The sequence below is a fragment of the Pongo abelii genome, chromosome 5 (genome assembly GCF_028885655.2).
Source record: "Pongo abelii isolate AG06213 chromosome 5, NHGRI_mPonAbe1-v2.0_pri, whole genome shotgun sequence".
Lineage (NCBI taxonomy): Eukaryota > Metazoa > Chordata > Mammalia > Primates > Hominidae > Pongo > Pongo abelii.
The window spans coordinates 36,967,819-36,985,770 of record NC_071990.2 but is presented as its reverse complement, the minus strand read 5'-3'; the positions used below and the strand labels follow the sequence as shown (position 1 = coordinate 36,985,770).

The window sequence follows — 17,952 nt, the reverse complement described above, 5'->3', positions numbered from 1 at the left end:
TCTGGGAGCCTGCTGCTGGCAGGGGCAGTCTGGGCTTGGGTTTGGAATCCATCCTATTGCTTTCTTCACTCTGCCAGCAGTCACTGACCTCTGTCACCCTGAGAACAGCCATCCCAGTAACAACCCCCTGACCCATACGACTTTGACGTTGGTCCTGCTGATCCTACCGTGCCGACCCTGGTAACCATCACCAGTTCCCCTGGCCAGGGTCTCATTGTCCCCATCACCCCATCACTCAGTCCCCACTCCCTCTTTCACCATCCTCCTGCCCCTATAACCCAACTCCAGGGTCACCACATGCATTACAATCTACGGGAGCAGACCCCCTGGAGTTGGGTGTCACAGTGGGTCCTGTACCAAGACACACCCTTCCCTTCCCACTCCTGCCATTACCAACTCTGTCCTCCCCACCAGGTCCCCTGAGCCACCTCTTCCTCCAGCACAGCTCTGCCCTATCCAGCTCACAGGCCCAGCTGTAGAAGGAGCTGGGGAAATCCAATCAGATTCCACTGGAATGTGAAGAGCACCTACTTTGTGTCAGACACCCGGCCAGGCCCCCGACTCACTTCCTCAGGGTCAGCTCCAGGGCCTCCTTGTCCGCCTGGGCCTCCTGCAGGCGGCTGGTCATCTTGGCCAGAAAGCCTGCCAGGTTGCCTGCCAGCTGGGGCTCCTCCTGCCGCAGCTGCCCCCACAGCTGCCAGATTTCTGTCTGCCTGGGGAGAGGAAGACAGCCAGAGATGGGAGGGTCAGACACGAGGTGGGATGGAGAAGCAAGGGGAGCCCCACTCCTCAGTTTTCACTGCAGCGCTCCAAGAGACTTTGGCACCTGGGCCAAATCTATTGACACCCTACAGGATGCAACTAAAATGCCACCTCCTCCAGGAACCATTCCCAGATGTGCCCTCTCCCTTCTTGAACCCCTGCCACACTTTGTCTCTCTGTGATTCTGTAATAGTGGGTTAGGGGGATTTGGGATCCTGATGGCCCAGGGCTTCCATCTGCCCTCTCTCTTCTCTCACTCTGAGGCTGTGTGACCTTCAGCAAGTCCCAAGTCCTCTCTGGGCTAATTTGTAAAATGGGGTGGGGGCCGATACCTGCCAAGCAAGGTCACTGGGGAATGAGAGACACCTGATGAAAGCACCAGCTCAGGGCCTGCTACACGGTTGGTGCCCAATAAAGGCTGCTTTCACATGGATTTAATTAAGTCATGAGGACGGATGCCAGAGGGCTGAGCCTAGGCCAAGCTGCCAAGTGAATACAAGGCTCCCCACTCCCTTGCCCCACAAGTCTACACCCTAAGTCCTACCTTGCCTGCCTCACAGCACCTGGCCCCACCCTCCAGGAGCCAAGCATGAGGAATCTTGTCCTCACAGAACCCCACGGGTGGGGCGAACAAACCTGGGCCAGTGGGTGAGGGCAATTCCCTCACTGGTTCTAACAGACCCTGGGGGTCCTAGGAGGGGACATTAGCAGGCAGGGCTCCCTTTCTCGCTCTCTCTTTTTTTTTTTTTTTTTTTTTTGAGACGGAGTCTTGCTCTGTTGCCCAGGCTGGATTGCAGTGGTGCGATCTCAGCTCACTGCAACATCCGCCTCCCAGGTTCAAGCGATTCTCCTGCCTCAGCCTCCCGAGTAGCTGGGATTACAGGCATGTGCCACCACGCCCAGCTAATTTTTGTATTTTTAGTAGAGATGGGGTTTCATGATGTTGGCCAGGCTGGTCTGGAACCCCTGACCTCAGGTGATCCACCCACCTCAGCCTCCCAAAGTGCTGGGATTACAGGCGTGAGCCACCGTACCCGGCCAGGGCTCCCCTTCTCTAAGCAAACCCTCACTGAGTTAAGAAAAGCACCCACAGGGACCCCCATGGTTTTAAGAATTCAAGTGCCCTTGGGAAGCTGAGCCTACTCGCTAGTCCTCCTGGAGAGTGACCCTACAGGGCAGGACAGGGCAGGGAGGTGCAGGGGTGGGAAGGACTCCCCATGAGCAGGCATCCTCTGCACGTGGTTTTAACCCCACAACAACTTTTAGGCTCATTCTGCAGCCCAGGAAACAGAGGTCAGAAGTCAAGCCATCCCTGTGGTCACACAGCTAGCCAATGGCCAAGCTGGAATTTGCAACTGGCTCTACCTGGCGCCTGCCCCCTTGACTCCTGCTGTGTCCAGGGGGCCTGGACCCTGCTATGTGTGACCGCTGCTGTCAATGGCTGGCAGAGCCTCTCCCCATGCACATGCCGCCCTGGCCTTACTTGGGAAGTAAGTGTCCAGTCCCCAGCTGCTCCATGAAGGCAAGGAACGCCTCCTTCTCCTCAGCATCGGCCTCCTCCAGAGCTGGGAAGCTGGTGGTAGCAGATACCCGCTTAGAGGGCAGTGGCTTCCTTCTGCGGAGCCTGTGGGGGCTCTGGCTGGAGCCAAAGATGTTTTCTGTGGGACAGAGGTGGACAGAGGGGAGCACAGTGGTGTTGGGCCCAGGCGCCTGGCCTCCCACCCAGCCCTGCTCCAGCCCTCAGGGAAGTAATTCTACCTGTGCCAGTCACATTTACACAAGGCTACATTCACACATTTCTCATATCAACCTTAGGAGTCTATTTAAGGTACCCATTTTACAGATGAGTACCTGAGGCCCAGAGACACCAAAAGACTTGATGGAAATCACACCACACCTCCAAGGTGGTGAACAAATTCTTCATGCACTCAATCAAGGGATATGTATTGAGCATCTACATGACAAAATTAACCAAAATCCCTAACATGGAGCTGACATTCTAGTGCAAGTTGAAAAGAATATATATATATATTTTAAGCCAACTTGCTAAGTGAGCCAAAGGAATATGCAGGGTAATTTCCACTGAGAGACTGGGAAGATCGACTTAGATGAGGTGGCTAGCAGTGTCCTAAGGAGGTGACATTGGAACTGAGATGTGAATCACAAGAAGGAGCAAACCATGTGGGCTCCAGAGAAGTGTGTCCCCGGCAAGAGAACAGCAGTGCAGGGGCCCTGAGGCAGGAGCCGGGCTAGCAAGATGGGCGAGGTGAATGGCACTGAGTGAGCCAGAGAGGTTGGCAGCGTCTGGATGGTGCAGGCCTTGCAGGCCCCAGGAAGGGGCTTCCAGTTTGTCCCACAGGCACTGGGAAGTTCCTGGAGTGGCGGGCATGATTCAATTTGCGAATGAAGACGGCCCCAAGGCAGCGTGGGCCGTCTGCGCCCCTCTGCGCCCCACCCTGTGCGCCCCACCAGCAGTTCCTCCTGCCCAGCCCCTGAGTTCTCCTCCCGACTCTCAGCTTTTCCATTGCCAGAACTGGAGCAGCCTCCTCCTGGAGTGGGCCCAAGCACAAATGCAGATTCCTGGCCCCCTTCTCTGCTGGTCTCCAGGCTTTTGGAGACTCAGCTGACCTGACAACTCTGGGGGGCTTTGTGGACACTGAAGGCTGATCTGTGTCTTGCAGGGGCTCTGCGAGGACACCACACCTTCCATTGCCTGGGCCGGAAGGTCTTCCCAGGGAGAGGATTAGCGGGAGGATTGTGCCCTGCTGGCCATGGGCTCCCTAAGTCTTGTCAGCCCATCTAGAGAGACAGGTGCTGGGGCGGCCCTGCCCAGTGGGGGCTCGGCACCTGGAAAGCCCCCACCCCTAAATATCACCCTCTGCTGCTCCCTGGCCCATGGAATTCCCTTAACCAAAGCCACAATGTTACTCTCCTCAGGCGGAAACAAATCTGTGGTGTCAAGACCTCTGGCTCAGGAGAAGCCTTTTACTGGGAAGAAGACATAGGAGGAGTCAGAAAGCAAGCCCGGAGGCCTCCCTGGAGGGGCAGAGGGGATGCACAGAGGAGGGCCCTGGACCACTGTGGCAGCCAGGGATGAGGGGTGAAAGTCCCTGGGAAAAGGGTTGCCTTTCTAACGACCCAGCCTAGCCCCATGCAGGGCACACTGCACGGAACACCTGGGTGCCCAGAGGCCCTCCAAGGACAGACATACTGAGTCCAGAGCTGAATTCTTCAAGGGACAGGTGTCCCTTCCGCTCCACGTCCACCCAGTCGAAGATCATCTCTGACTCTTCCTTGCTGCCCAGGAAGCTGAACTTGGCCACCTGGAAGGAATGGGCAAGTTGGGCAGGTGTTCCCACTGGGGAAGGCTCTCACCCTCCAAAACGGAGAGATGTTTGTCTTCAGCCACCCCTACCTCACCTCACCCCAATGTCAGAGTCCCCCCAGTAACCTGACCCAGGGCCTAAGCTTGACATTCCCAACCCCGCCCAAGGCAGCACTCCCAGCAGGGCCCTGAACTGGCTCCAGCTCTTTTCACTCTCTCCATCCAAAATCAAAACGTACGTGTCCTAAGTCCCATGTCTTTAGGAACTTGATAAAGGACAGCAGCCAATCCTCCCCAGAATGTGGTGATCAGTGTCCAAAAATTATCTGAGGCTGGGCGCAGTGGTTCATGCCTGTAATCCCAATAGTTTGGGAGGTCGAGGTGGGTGGATCACCTGAGGCCAGGAGTTCAAGACCAGCCTGGACAACATAGTGAAACCCCGTCTCTATTAAAGTACAAAAATTAGCCGGGCATGGTGGCAGGCGGCTGTAGTCCCAGCTACTTGGGAGACTGAGGCAGGAGAATCACTTGAACCCAGGAGGCAGAAGTTGCAGTGAGCCAAGATGGTGCCATTGCACTCCAGCCTGGGTGATAAGAGTGAAACTCCGTTTCAAAAAAATAAAAATAAAAAAGTCAATGAGTTAAATCTTCTATAAGAGTTCATTTTATATATCATGGCCTACAGGTCATGATTTTACCTTTTTGAAAATTATAACAAGTTTTGGACTAAGGTCTAGGAGACGGCCCAGTGGGCTCATCTGGCAGAACCAAGTAGCCTGCATGTCTGCACAAGGGCAGGTCATGGGCTCTTTAAGCCCACACACTTTGGCTCTCAGAGAGGGAACCCCCCAGCATAATAGAACTTTGAGTTTGCTGATTCTCTGTTTCTCTAGTTACTTCTTTTCCTTTTTGTGAATTTCGTGTTTTTATCTGGGGCTGCCCGTGACTGATAAGTTATTCCCCATTGGTGGCAGCAGTGATGGTCTGGTCTAAACCAGTGATGGTCTTCCTGTTCTATTTGGTGATCTCTGGGGGATGCATCATGGAGACCTAATGCCTATTGGTTAAAAAATAACAGAAAAACTGGTTTGCTAATCGTTTTGTTGTTGTTGTTGTTTGTTTTTCTATTTGTGATCTCAAATTAGTTAAGAATTCCAGGCCTGGCGCAGTGGCTCATGCCTGTAATCCCAGCACTTTGGGAGGCCGAGGAAGGCAGATCACTTGAGGTCAGGAGTTCGAGACCAGCCTGGCCAACATGGTGAATCCCCGTCTCTACTAAAAATACAAAAACTAGCCGGGCATGGTGGTGGGCACCTGTAATCCCAGCTACTCAGGAGGCTAAAGCAGGGGAATCACTTGAAACCGGGAGAAGGAAGTTGCAGTGAGCCGAGATCGCACCACTGCACTCTAGCCTGGGCGACAGAATGAGACTGTATCTCAAAGAAAAATAATTTCATATCCACTGGGACTGGGAAGGAGAACAGCTCTTTGAGATCTGGATTGGTGAGTTTTCATGTTTCATGTTGCTGTGTTTACTTTTCTTTTTTTTTTGAAACGGAGTCTCACTGTCATCCAGGCTGGAATGCAGTGGCACAATCTTGGCTCACTGCAACCTCCACCTCCCGAGCTCAACCGATTCTCCTGCCTCAGCCTCTTGAGTAGCTGGGATTACCTGTGCCTGCCACCACACCTGGCTAGTTTTTGTATTTTTAGTAGAGACGGGGGTTTCACCGTGTTGGCCAAGCTGGTCTCGAACTCCTGACCTCAGGTGATCCACCTGTCTCAGCCTCCCAAAGTGTTGGGATTACAGGCGTGAGCCACCACGCCCAGCCTGCTGTGTTTACTTTTGATCTGTGGCTGGAACTGTAGAAATGAAGCAAGACATTCTCTGTGTGTCTGTGATCTATGTCTGTAACAGACAAGCCTTTAACTCTTTTTTTTTTTTTTTTTTTTTTGAGACGGAGTTTCACTCTGTCACTCAAGCTGGAATGCAGTGGCGCAATCTCGGCTCACTGCAACCTCCACTTCCTGGGTTCAAGCAATTCTCCTGCCTCAGCCTCCTGAGTAGCTGGGATTACAGGAATGTACCACCACTCCCGAAAGGTCTTTAACTCTTATTGTCAGTATGAAATACTCTTTTACATCTGGAAGGTATTAATAACTTAGCGTACTATGTCTCTTAAAGGAGTTCTGTGTTGATTAGTTCATAGAGACGAATAAGTGATTATATAAATCTAATTCTCCTAAAAATAACAGAAAATAACTGAAATTTGAATGCTTTAAATGAGTTAGACTTAAAACAATTCTTCTTAGAAATCGCTAGCTCAGAAAATTTTTCAGGAGCCAGGTCCATATAATTAACATGATTCTTTGAACAAATTAGACTGGTTTAATAATTGTTTTGACAAAACACGTATAATAACTATCTGTCTTTTCTGTGCTTTCTATTAAGTATAATTCAAGTATACATTCTGTTTTTCATAAGGTCTGTATTTGTTTTCTGTGAAGAAACGAGTTAATCTAGATTTCCTATACTTCTCATTTCGAATTTCGGATCAAATAAGTCAACTTTGTCTTTACATATGTTTGAGATATAAACATGTAAATTTGTGCCCCACTAAATTGATTAATTATTCTAACAAATAAATTTTGTATCAACAATAATTATATTTTCTAGTGTGTCACCTTAAACACAGTTTCCAAGATTCTTAGGTAACTTTAAAATTTGTATTAATTTTGAATTAATATTGAAGTACATTAATTAATAAATAATTTTTGGCTATCTGGATAATTTCCAAAACAAATTTAATACTGAAACTGATTGCTAAGCATATTTTTAAGTTGATATATTTTTTACTTCTTATTTTCACATGCTAGAAAGTAGCTATATCTTTGGGTAATGTTAATAAATGCATTCATTTCTTTCTGCTTTAAAAAGTTGTGCAGGCTGGGCGAGGTGGCTCACGCTTGTAATCCTAGCACTTTGGGAGACCAAGGCGGGTGGATCACCTGAGGTCAGGAGTTGAAGACCAGCCTAGCCAACATGGTGAAACCCTGTCTCTACTAAAAACACAAAACTTAGCCACACGTGGTGGCACGTGCCTGTAATCCCAGCTACTCTACTCAGGAGGCTGAGGCAGGAGAATCACTTGATCCCAGGAGGTGGAGGTTGCAGTGAGCCAAGATCATGCCACTGCACTCCAGCCTGGATGACAGAGTGAGACTCCATCTCAAAAACAAACAAACAAAAAAGTTGTGCAAAAGAAAGCGGCGGAGACCCAGATATTTGTATGCCCATATTCATAGCAGCATTATTCACAATCGCCAAAAGAATCAACCCAAGTGTTCACTGACAGATAAGAGGATAGACAAAATGCGACGTATATGTACAACGGAATATTATTTGGTCTTTAAAAAGAACATTTGGACACATGCTACGATACAGATAAACCTTGAGGACATTCTGCTATGTGAAATACACCAGTAACTAAAAGACAAATACTGTATGATTCCATTTCTATGAGGTATCTAGAGTAATCAAAGTTATAGAGACAGAAAGTAGAATAGGGATAGCTAGGGGTTGGGGAGAGGGAAGTATGGGAGTTACTGTTCAATGGTTGCAGAATTTCAGTTTGGCAAGATGAAAGAAGCTTTGGAGATGGCTGGGGAAATTGTGGTACAACATCGTGAATGTACTTAATGCCACTGAATAGTACATTTTAAAATAGTTAAAATGATAAATTTTCTGTTATGCATTGCATACTTGACCACTTTTTTTTAAGTTGTGTTAGGGATACACAAGGCTGTAGGAAGTTGGCTTATGTGTATTTCTGAGCTTAGCTTGTCTGCTAAAATGCTTGTATAAGACAATTCTCAATTATTTACCTTTAGTTCTTCCTGTGAAAGAGGTTAATTACACTGATTAAAAGTGCAATTAATACAGGATGGGCATGGTGGCTCACACCTGTAATCCCAGCACTTTGGGAGGCCTAGGCAAGTGGATCACTTGAGGTCAGGAGTTCGAGACCAGCTTGGCCAACATGGTGAAACCCCATCTCTACTAAAAATAGAAAAAATCCTCCTGGCATGGTGGCGGGCATCTGTAATTCCAGCTAATTGGGTGGCTGAGGCATGAGAATAGCTTGAACCCGGAAGGCAGAGGTTGCATTGAGCTGAGATTGCGCCACTGCACTACAGCCTGGACAACAGAGCAAGACCCTGTCTCAAAACAATGGCAACAACAACAAAAGTTCAATTAACTACAGATGCTTGAGGCTTTACTAGGAGCTATAGCGATAGACAAACAAAACTTTGTCTGCAAGGAAAATGGGATGCACTGTTGTGTGAAAGTGTCTGGTTATTCTACAACATGAAAAAGGATAAAAAGGCAAAACTTGAATGGATATAAAATGTTGTAGAAAGTTTACTGAAAGAGAATTTTATTTGCCTTGATTTGTAATGCCTGAGTCTGAAAATAAGCTATGAAATGTATTAACATTTTGCCAAATTTGGCCCAGTTTTAATGGGCTTAAAAATTGATAATAAATAGGCTTGGCACAGTGGCTCATGCCTGTAATCCCAGCACTTTGGGAGGCTGAGGTGGGTGGATCACCTGAGGTTAGGAGTTTAAGACCAGCCTGGTCAACATAGTGAAACCCGTCTCTACTAAAAATAAAAATTAAAAAAATAGCCAGATGTGGTGGCAGGCGCCTGTAATCCCAGCTACCCAGGAGGCTGAGGCAGGGGAATCACTTGAATCCAGGAGGCAGAGGTTGCAGTGAGCCAAGATCATGCCATTGCACTCCAGCCTGGGCAACAAGAGTGAAACCGTCTCAAATAATAATAATAAAAATAAAAATAAATAAATAAAAATAAGTAAAAAGAAATAAATAATAAAAACTCATGAAAATTTTATAGCCATATATTCTATTAAAGCAAAACTAGAATTTGTCTTTATCTCTACTAAAATAATAAATTGGTCTTAGAGCTCTTAGCAAGGGTTAAAAAGAGGCTACTGTTTCACTTCTGTGTAAGCCTCCCAGATAACAGAGATTCCCTGTCTCCCCAGAATCATTTCCTCTGCTTTGTTTTGACCTTATTATATCTTAATTATTTTTAAAAAACAAAAAGCAAAGGTATCTCCCTTATAAAAAAGCTATCTACTGTTGTAATCATATTACTTTCTTCTATGTTTATTTCAAAATATTTTGAGTATTACTTTGATTAAATAGATAACAAAGTAATATTTCTTGGTCTCCCATGACATCTTCATCTAGTGCCCAAATCTTCTCTAACGGTTCTTTTGATTTTGCCTTCCCAAGATCAGATCCTAAATTTAGAAAAAAATACAATAAAAATTTTAAGATATCTTTCTCTATATGTTTTAAATACTTCAATACTATTACAAGAGCATCATGGGAAGAGCAATCAAATCAGAAGAGATGTTCAGGCTTTCCTAGGCTAAATTTTCATAGGCAAAATGCTATTAATATCAATATTTCAGAAATTGCATGCTTTATGGGAATGTCCTGGAGATTTTTCAATGATTTTGCTATTTATAATATGTTCTCTTTTTTTCTTTCTTGAGACAGGGTCTCACTCTGCCTCCCAGGCTGGAGTGCAGTGGCGTGATCATGGCTCACTGCAGCCTTGACCTCCCAGGCTCAAGCAATCCTCCCACCTTAGCCTCCCGAGTAGCTGGGACTACAGGTACACACCACCACACCTGGCTAATTTTTTTAAAACTTTTTATAGGATGGAATCTCGCCATATTGTCCAGACTGGTCTTGAATTTCTGGGCTCACGTGATCCTCTTGCCTCAGCCTCCCAAAGTCCTGGGATTACAGGCAGTATGTTTTTATCTTCAGGGGAAAAACTGATCAAACCATTATGAAATAGTTGTGCATTGTACCCCAGGAGAGAATTTCACTGTCCTCCATTCTGATGTTATTAGGTAGTGTAATAAATAACCACAGCCTTTCAGGCTCGTTACTGGACGCGTTTCTCCTTTCCAATGCCTGCCTGAAGCCTCTGCTATAGGCTGCAGGCCACAGACTGCATCTTCAACAAAGAAAAACAAACTCAAAGTCTAGAGAAAAAGGACTGTACCAGGTTCGATGAACTATTTATGCTTCACTTGGGTGTAGGCTTCCAAGCTGACACTGGATGTCCTTCTGACTGAGCTAGTAGACTGAGGATTCCTATAACTCCTTTGAGTCCAAAAGCAGACAGCTTACCCAAGATCCGGCAGAACAATAATTGATTACATGGCATTGATTGAACAGCCGAAGGAAATCTAGTTATGGCTCTATGCAGGCAATATAGTTGATATTATTTTTTATTGTTCTACTGTAATAGATCTGTGAGGAAGCTCTTTCCTGGTCTTCTTGAGCTGTCTCTAACCCTCAGTTTAGTAGATTATATATATATATATATATATATATATTTTTTTTTTTTTTTTTTTAATTGAGACAGAGCCTCACTCTGTTCAGTCACCCAGGCTGGAGTGCAGTGGCGTGATCTCGGCTTACTGCAACCTCTGCCTCCCAGGTTGAAGTGATTCTCCTGCCTCAGCCTCCCAAGTAGCTAGGATTACAGACACACATTACAGCCTCCCAAGTAGCTAGGAATACAGAAAATAGCCACCACGCCTGGCTAATTTTTGTATATTTAATAGAGACGGAGTTTCACCATGTTGGCCAGGCTAGTCAGGAACTCCTAATCTCAGGTGATCTGCCTACCTCAGCCTCCCAAAATGCTGAGATTACAGGCGTGAGCCACCATGCCCTGCCAGATTATACTTTTGTAAACTGAAATTCAACGTTTCAAGTGGTATCTGAATCTCATTGACCCCCTCATGATTCAGAAACCAATACTTTTAAGCCCAGGCACCATGGAGCAACCCGCAACCCTGCCTCTATAAAAAATACAAAACATCAGCTGGGCATGGTGGCGCATGCCTGTAGTCCCAGCTACTCAAGAGGCTGAGGCGAGAGGATCACTTGAACCCAGGAGGCGGAGGTTGCAATGAGCCAGGATCGCACCACTGCACTCCAGTCTAGGCGAAAGAATAAGACCCTGTCTCAAAAAAAAAAAAAAATTACTTTTACAGACTTTCCTTACTTTCCATGGCAATATAATTATTTGCACAGATTCAACAGAATCTGTCCTCCTTTTTTATCAAGATATAATTGGATAAATCAATTGCGCAATCAAGGCCTTACCTGGAGTGTCTTTTTATGGGATGTCCTCATTTAATCAGGTGTGACAAGCCTACTATAATGAATGCTCATGGAGCCAATCCCTACAAAACCCTACCAGGAAGCTGGCCTGGAACCACATGGAATGCTTCCTGGCAGAAGAGGGACCTTAGACAAATCAGGGACCTCAAGAAGACAGGAAGCCATTTACATTTACAGGTGATGCAAGTGACATCTGGTGAAGAGAATATCTTGGGATTGCTTTTCTAGCCTTAGGACAGAAGTTGGGTGACCAACTCATCCTAGTTTGCCCAGGACTTTCCAATTTTAGCACTCGAAGTCCCACATCCCAGGTACCCCGTTAGTCCTTGGAAAACTGGAACAGTTGGTCACTCAATAGAACAACAAACTACAGATTTTTAAAAGTCCAACCAGCTTGGGCACGGCAGCTCACACCTGTAATCTCAGCAGGTGTGGAACCTGAGGTGGGGGGATTGCTTGAGGCCAGAAGTTAGACAACAGCTTGGGCAACATAGCAAGACCTCATCTTTATAAAGAATTTAAGAATCAGTCAGGCGTAGTGGCCTGTGCCTTTAGTCCTAGCTACTTGGGAGCCTGAGGCAAGAGGATCGCTTCAGCCCAGGAGCTTGAGGCTGCAGTGAGCTATGATTACACCACTGCACTCCATCCTGGGTAACAGAGTGAGATCCTATCTCTTAAAAAAAAAAAAAAAATCCAACCTAAGATTCTGTATGAAAGCTTCCAGACAGAAGCTAAAATGTCTCAGTACTGTCTCTATTTGTAGGGCAAATTCAAAGAGACTCACATTTAATTACATCCTTGTTGCTCCCATGGAAATAAGCCAATGTAATGACAGCAGCCTTTTATACATCAAGGAAATTTTGGAGATTATCTATGATCACAGAAAAATTATCTGGCCGGGCGCAGTGGCTCATGCCTGTAATCTCAGCACTTTGGGAGGCTGAGGCAGGTGGATCACCTGAAGTCAGGGGCTCAAGACCAGCCTGGCCAACATGGTGAAACCCCATCTCTACTAAACATACAAAAACTAGCCAGGCATGGTAGTGGGTGCAGGTAATCCCAGCTACTTGGGAGGCTGAAGCAGGAGAATCGCTTGAACCTGGGAGGCAGAGGTTTGCAGTGAGCTGAGATCGTGCCTCTGAGATAGAGCTGAGAGGGAAGGAAGGAAGGAAGGAAGGAAGGGAGGGAGGGAGGGAGGGAGGGAGGAAATCTGAAACTTGGAACTTGGATATGAGGCAAAAAGAATGCTAGCACAACACATTGTTTACCTTTCATGAAAAGTCCCAAACTTACTGAAGTTACTAGTAGAACAGATACCCTGAAAGATTGATGGCCTGTTAGACATTAGCCATTTTAAGAATTGAACTCAGTAATTTTATCCTAATACTTTTCTGTCAAATTGCTGGCTTCTCAAACGCTCTTTGAACCAGTCATAACATCCTACTGGTTCCCTCATTCTTTTTTTTTTTTTTTTTTTTTTTTTTTGAGATGGAGTCACCCAGGCTGGAGTGTAGTGGCGTGATCTTGGCTCACTGCAACCTCCGCTTCCTCGGGCTCAAGAAATTCTCGTGCTTCAGCCTCCCAAGTAGCTGGGATTACAGGCACCTACCACCATGCCTGGCTAATTTTTGTATTTTTAGTAGAGACAGGGTTTCACCATGTTGGCCAGGCTGGTCTCGAACTCCTGATATCAAGTGATCTGCCCGCCTCGGCCTCCCAAAGTGCTGGGATTACAGGCATGAACCACAACACCTGGCCACCCTAAGACTCTTTATGGGGACACATAACCATGGCTGATCTTATGTTTCATTGAAGTTTACAGTCATTGACATGGTTTGATTTCCAGGGCTCCGACTGCTTCCCAAGATAAATGTCCTTGCTTAATGAGCCTAAAATTATACCATTTGCAAATTACTTCTTTGGCTTAAAGTACTTTCACTGGTTAAAAGACAAATGTTTCTGGAAAAGGGCGACACATAAAGCCTTACCTGTCATTTTCACATTAGTATAAACACATCTCTAGCGTTTTCTGAGAGCTCTAAATGAGAGAAAGGGGCAGGGGTAGGCAAGCCCTGCCTTCCTGTGATGGGGGAGAGGGGGTGTCAGGAGCTGCAGAAAAGGGATTCAGCATTCAAATGGGGGTCTTGGGCTCACCGCCAGGTCCTCGCGAGTGACAAAGCCCCTCTCCTTGGCACCACAGTCCTGGAAGAAGGCCTGCAGTTCTGCTGCTGCCTGAGAGGACCAAGACTCTGGCTCTGGGGCCACTGCAGCGTCTTCACCATCAGCTGGCTCTCTTGTCTGCCGCCGCCGGCTGGAGCCCAGCTTCCGGACTTTTCGAGACGTTCTCTGTCCAGTCTCCATGGTGCGTTGGCCCTGGGGACAGAAGAGTGAGGGGCACCGGGCTGCTGGACAGTCACGCCTTCTCATGGCTCAAAACCCTCCCCTGGCTCCCATCACCCTTGGGAAGAAAATCCACCGTGGCTGCCAAAGCCCGGCCTGATGGTGTCCCGCTGGGTCCTCTAACCTCATCACCCAGCCGCCTCATGGCCTCTCGTCCATTCTGCGCAACGCCTTTGCCCTTTCTAAGTTCCCTCTACCTGGAATGCCCTTCTCCAAGCTACCCACCTGCCCTCATCTCTTCAGGCTACTACTCAACTATCAAAGTCTTCTCTGACCATTAGAGAATATATCCTATTCACCCCACGCAGACTCTATCTCATGTTTTGACCTGGAGAGTGGTTACGCAGGGTTTTCCAGGATCTAGCTGTCTGAAGGGCCATAAGCAGCTTCTGAGCCATCTCTCTGGTGACTCTTCTCGCTCATTAACTCATCTCAGCTGTGTCAGGGATCCCTCCACCGACGCCTCCTCCCCTGTCAGCCTCACCTCTCCTCCAGCCTTTTCTCTCCAGCACCGTGTCTCTAGTCCTTCGACACACGCAGCAGGAAACAGTAGCGCCCCTATGCGGCTCTTAGGGCCCCACGTGACATGGCCTCAGCTTCATCCACCCCACCCCTGTGCCCTTGGGGTCCATGGCAACACCACTGAACCACTCATGGTTCCTGGAATTCCTGATTCCCTCCCACCCTGCTCCCTTTGCCCCAAACTCCTCAACTCTCTCACTCCCTTACATAGTTAATACCTTTTGCTTCCTCACCTTACAGGCTGCCTCCTCCAAGAAGCCTTCCCTGCAGTCACCCCTGCATTCAAGCTGGGCTCAGTGCCCCCTTGTCTGCGACCCTGCTATGGTTTGAATGTGTTCTCCAAAGTTCATGTGTTGGAAACTTGATCCCCAATGAGGCAGTGTTGGGCGATGGGGCCTGATGGGAATTGTTTGGGTCATGGGGGCGCCATCCTCATGAATGGATGAATGCCATTATTGTAAAAGTGAGTTCCTTGTTAAAAGATGGACTCAGGCCCTGGTGCTCTCTGTCGTCCTTTTGCCTTCCACCATGGGAAGACACCACAAGAAGGCCCACGCCAGATTCTACCTCCTCAATCTTGAACTTTCTAGCCTCCGGAAAGATGAGGAAATAAATTTCTGTTCTACGTAAATTTCCCATTCTCTGGTATCTGCTGTAGCAGTACAAAACAGACTAAGGCAGGCCCCATGCTGCCCCAGCTGTGGATATCACCGTTTATCTAGGTCCATACTGTTCCCTGCCCCTTAGCACATGTTGGGTGCTCAAGTAAGGGGTGTCAAATTCATTGTTCATTCACCTGTCACTGAATGTCTTAGTTCAGTCAATGGATAAGGTTTTTGATGGTTGGGGATTCATCCAGGTGAGGCCCCTGGGGTGAGGAAAAGAGAGGCTGTTGTTTGGAAGGGATAAAGTCTGAGCCTGCCTTTGGGGAACAAGTCTGGGGCCCATAAAGCTATGGGATGAGAAGGATTTGATGTCCAGACAGACAGGGCAGCTTCCCGCAGGTGGTGGGGATTGTGCAGGTTCTGCAGGAGGCATGTAGGATTTGGAAGCAGTAAACAGTGTGTGTGAAGGAATCGAGGCAGAAGAGCAAGGCCCATGCCCAGGAGATGGAGGAGACATCTCTCCTGGGCATTCTCTGTTGAGGCCAAAGGCCACAGACAGGCTGGGTGGAGTGGTTAGAGGGCTCTGCTTTAGGCCTCATGGGCTCATTCCAGGGGGTCATTCCACGGCCTCCCCTTAGGCAAGCTTCTCAAGGGAACTGCACAGGTTGCACAGAACATGGATGAAGCAATTTCTCATCCTGAGGAGGCCCCAAACTTCAAACAGAAGTACATTCTCTCTCTCTCTCTCTCTCTCTTTCCCCCTTCAAAGTCTGTTTCAGATGAAGTTTTAAGATCATAAATGTAAAACCGCAGTGGTGAGCTGGAGTCCACTATTAGGGGCTTGTGAGGGTCGACTGTGCACACCTCTTCCTATCTCAGCAGCTTGGCATCAGCCACTGTGGGACTACTGGCACCATGGGAATCAGCAAATGCCATGAATCAGGTCTCCTGCCCCCACCAAAGAATAGTCACCAGCATACCTCTTCTGAAGACTTTCATCTGCCCCAACCCTTCCCACCCTCTATCATGCACATAAGCAACAAGCATTTACCAAGTGCCAACTGAATGCTGGTACAGTGCTAAGCAGGCCTGCCGCAATCCATGTTTCCTTTAAGCGAATTAGGAAAAGGTACTTCCTGCTGGCAGACACAGCCCAGTGCCAGGGCTCATGGTTTGACAAGTGGAATGTGGGCTGGATTCCAGTCCCCATGCACCCCCTTGGCTGGGCATCCTTGTGCAGGACACACCTTGCACACCCCAGCAGAGTCCCTGGCCCTGCAGGTAGAGGTGTGACTAACTCCTGTTCTCCCCTAGGGGCCCTCACAGCCTCATGCAGGAGACACAAACATAATTACAGTGCAGCACAGAAGGGGCAGTATACCTGTGTGTCAGGTGCTGGGAGAGCACTGAAAAAGGAGCAACTCACTGATCAGGGTGTCAGAGAGGGCTTCCTGGGGTAGGTGACATAGCTTAGCAGTGAGCTCCAGGGCAGGAGAAATTATACTTAACCCTGATGCCCTCATTAGTGCCCAGCCTTGCTTAGGATATGTACTGGGCTCTCAACCCACTTCCTCTGCTGATTCACTGTCCCCTAGAATGTGGAATGTTCTAACAGACAACTGAATAGACTCAGAAAATATCAGGGCCAGACACAGTGGCTCACAGCTCTAATCCTAACACTTTGGGAGGCCAAGGCAGGTGGATTACTTGAAGCCAGGAGTTTGAGACCAGCCTGGGCAACATGATGAAACTCCATCTCTATCAAAAACAAAAAATTAGCCAGGCATGGTGGCGTGCGCTTGAAGTTCTAGCTATCAGGGAGGTTGAGGTGGGACAATCACTTGAGCCCAAGAGGCAGAGGTTGCAGTGAGCCAAGATTGCACCACTGCACTCTAGCCTAGGCAACAGAGTGAGACACTGTCTCAAAAAAAAAGTCTTTCTAATAAAAAGCAGGGAGGCAAAAAAGCCAAGAATGAGGAATAAGATTCTAAGGGTTAGAATAAGGAAGTCCCCATGCTAATCTAACTGGCCTTCACCCGGTATCGCTCACCCTTAATTCACCCCATGTTGCCCCATGGAAACAGTGACCACATAGACACCGCTCCTTGGGCCTAGAGGCCTTCCACACCTAGAAAGCCACCATCTATCTCCATTCCCCATCCCCCTAAGAGGGGAGTCCCCTCCCTCCATGGCCTATGACCCTTCTTCAGTGGCTAATGGGGTTTGGCCTGGCAGTTCCAGCCTTGTAGGTTACACTCAAAGAAAGATTCCCTGTAAAATAGAAGGGGATTAATAAACAAAACAACAACAACAAAATAAACTAGGCACGGTGGCCTGTAATCCCAGTACTTTGGGAGGCTGAGGCGAGAGGATCACTTGAGCCCAGGAGTTCAAGACCAGCCTGGGCAACATAGCGAGACCCTGTCTCTACAAAATAAAATAAAACTAGCTGGGCATGGTGGTGTGCCTGTAGTCCTAGCTACTTGGGAGGCTGATATGGAAGGATCATTTGAGCCCAGGAGGTCAAAACTGCAGTGAGCTATGATTCACCACTGCACTCCAGCCTGGGCGACAGAGTGAGATTCTGTTTCAAAAAAATAAAAAAGTAAAAATAAAAGAAAGACTCACTGAGCCTCAGTACTATAAGAGGGTCAGTCCCATTCTCGTGACCTGGAGATGCAGAAAAGGAGGCTCACGAGAAAAAGTGACTTCCAGTCCCATTGCTGTGAAGTCAGACAGACCTCTGCTTCTCCCAGCTCTGCTGCCCAGGGACTGTGCAACCTTAGGGAAGTCAATCAGCATCTCTGTGCCTGAGTTTCCTCACTGGAAACTTAGGACTAATATCTCTCCCACGGGGATGCTGCGAGGATTAGGCAAGATAATTAAAGTTGAAACATCAGTTCCCATTCCCTAGCATGGCCCACCTCCCTTTCCAGCTTCACTTTCTCTTAGCACTTGTCACCTTCCCAGAATAGAGAGACTTTTGCTCGTTTTTGTTGTAAATTTTCCTTCTCCTCATGCCGAAATAGAGGCCTCACGTGAGTAGGGAGTTGACCATTCTGTTCACTGTTCTATCCCAAGAGCCTAGAACAGCGCT

General features: G+C 47.7%; 1 protein-coding gene across 1 annotated transcript in view; it reads right to left on the bottom strand.

Annotated features, from left to right (window-relative positions):
- Positions 1–17,952, bottom strand: part of RAB44 (RAB44, member RAS oncogene family) — a 35,292-nt gene that overhangs the window by 15,249 nt on the left and 2,091 nt on the right. The window contains exons 2-5 of the mRNA XM_024248359.3: positions 13,483–13,701; positions 3,974–4,085; positions 2,246–2,420; positions 567–713 (exon numbers count right to left, since the gene is read on the bottom strand). Of these exons, the coding sequence (XP_024104127.3) occupies positions 567–713; positions 2,246–2,420; positions 3,974–4,085; positions 13,483–13,689 (641 nt within the window). The 5' untranslated portion in view covers positions 13,690–13,701. The remainder of the gene's footprint in view (positions 1–566; positions 714–2,245; positions 2,421–3,973; positions 4,086–13,482; positions 13,702–17,952) is intronic.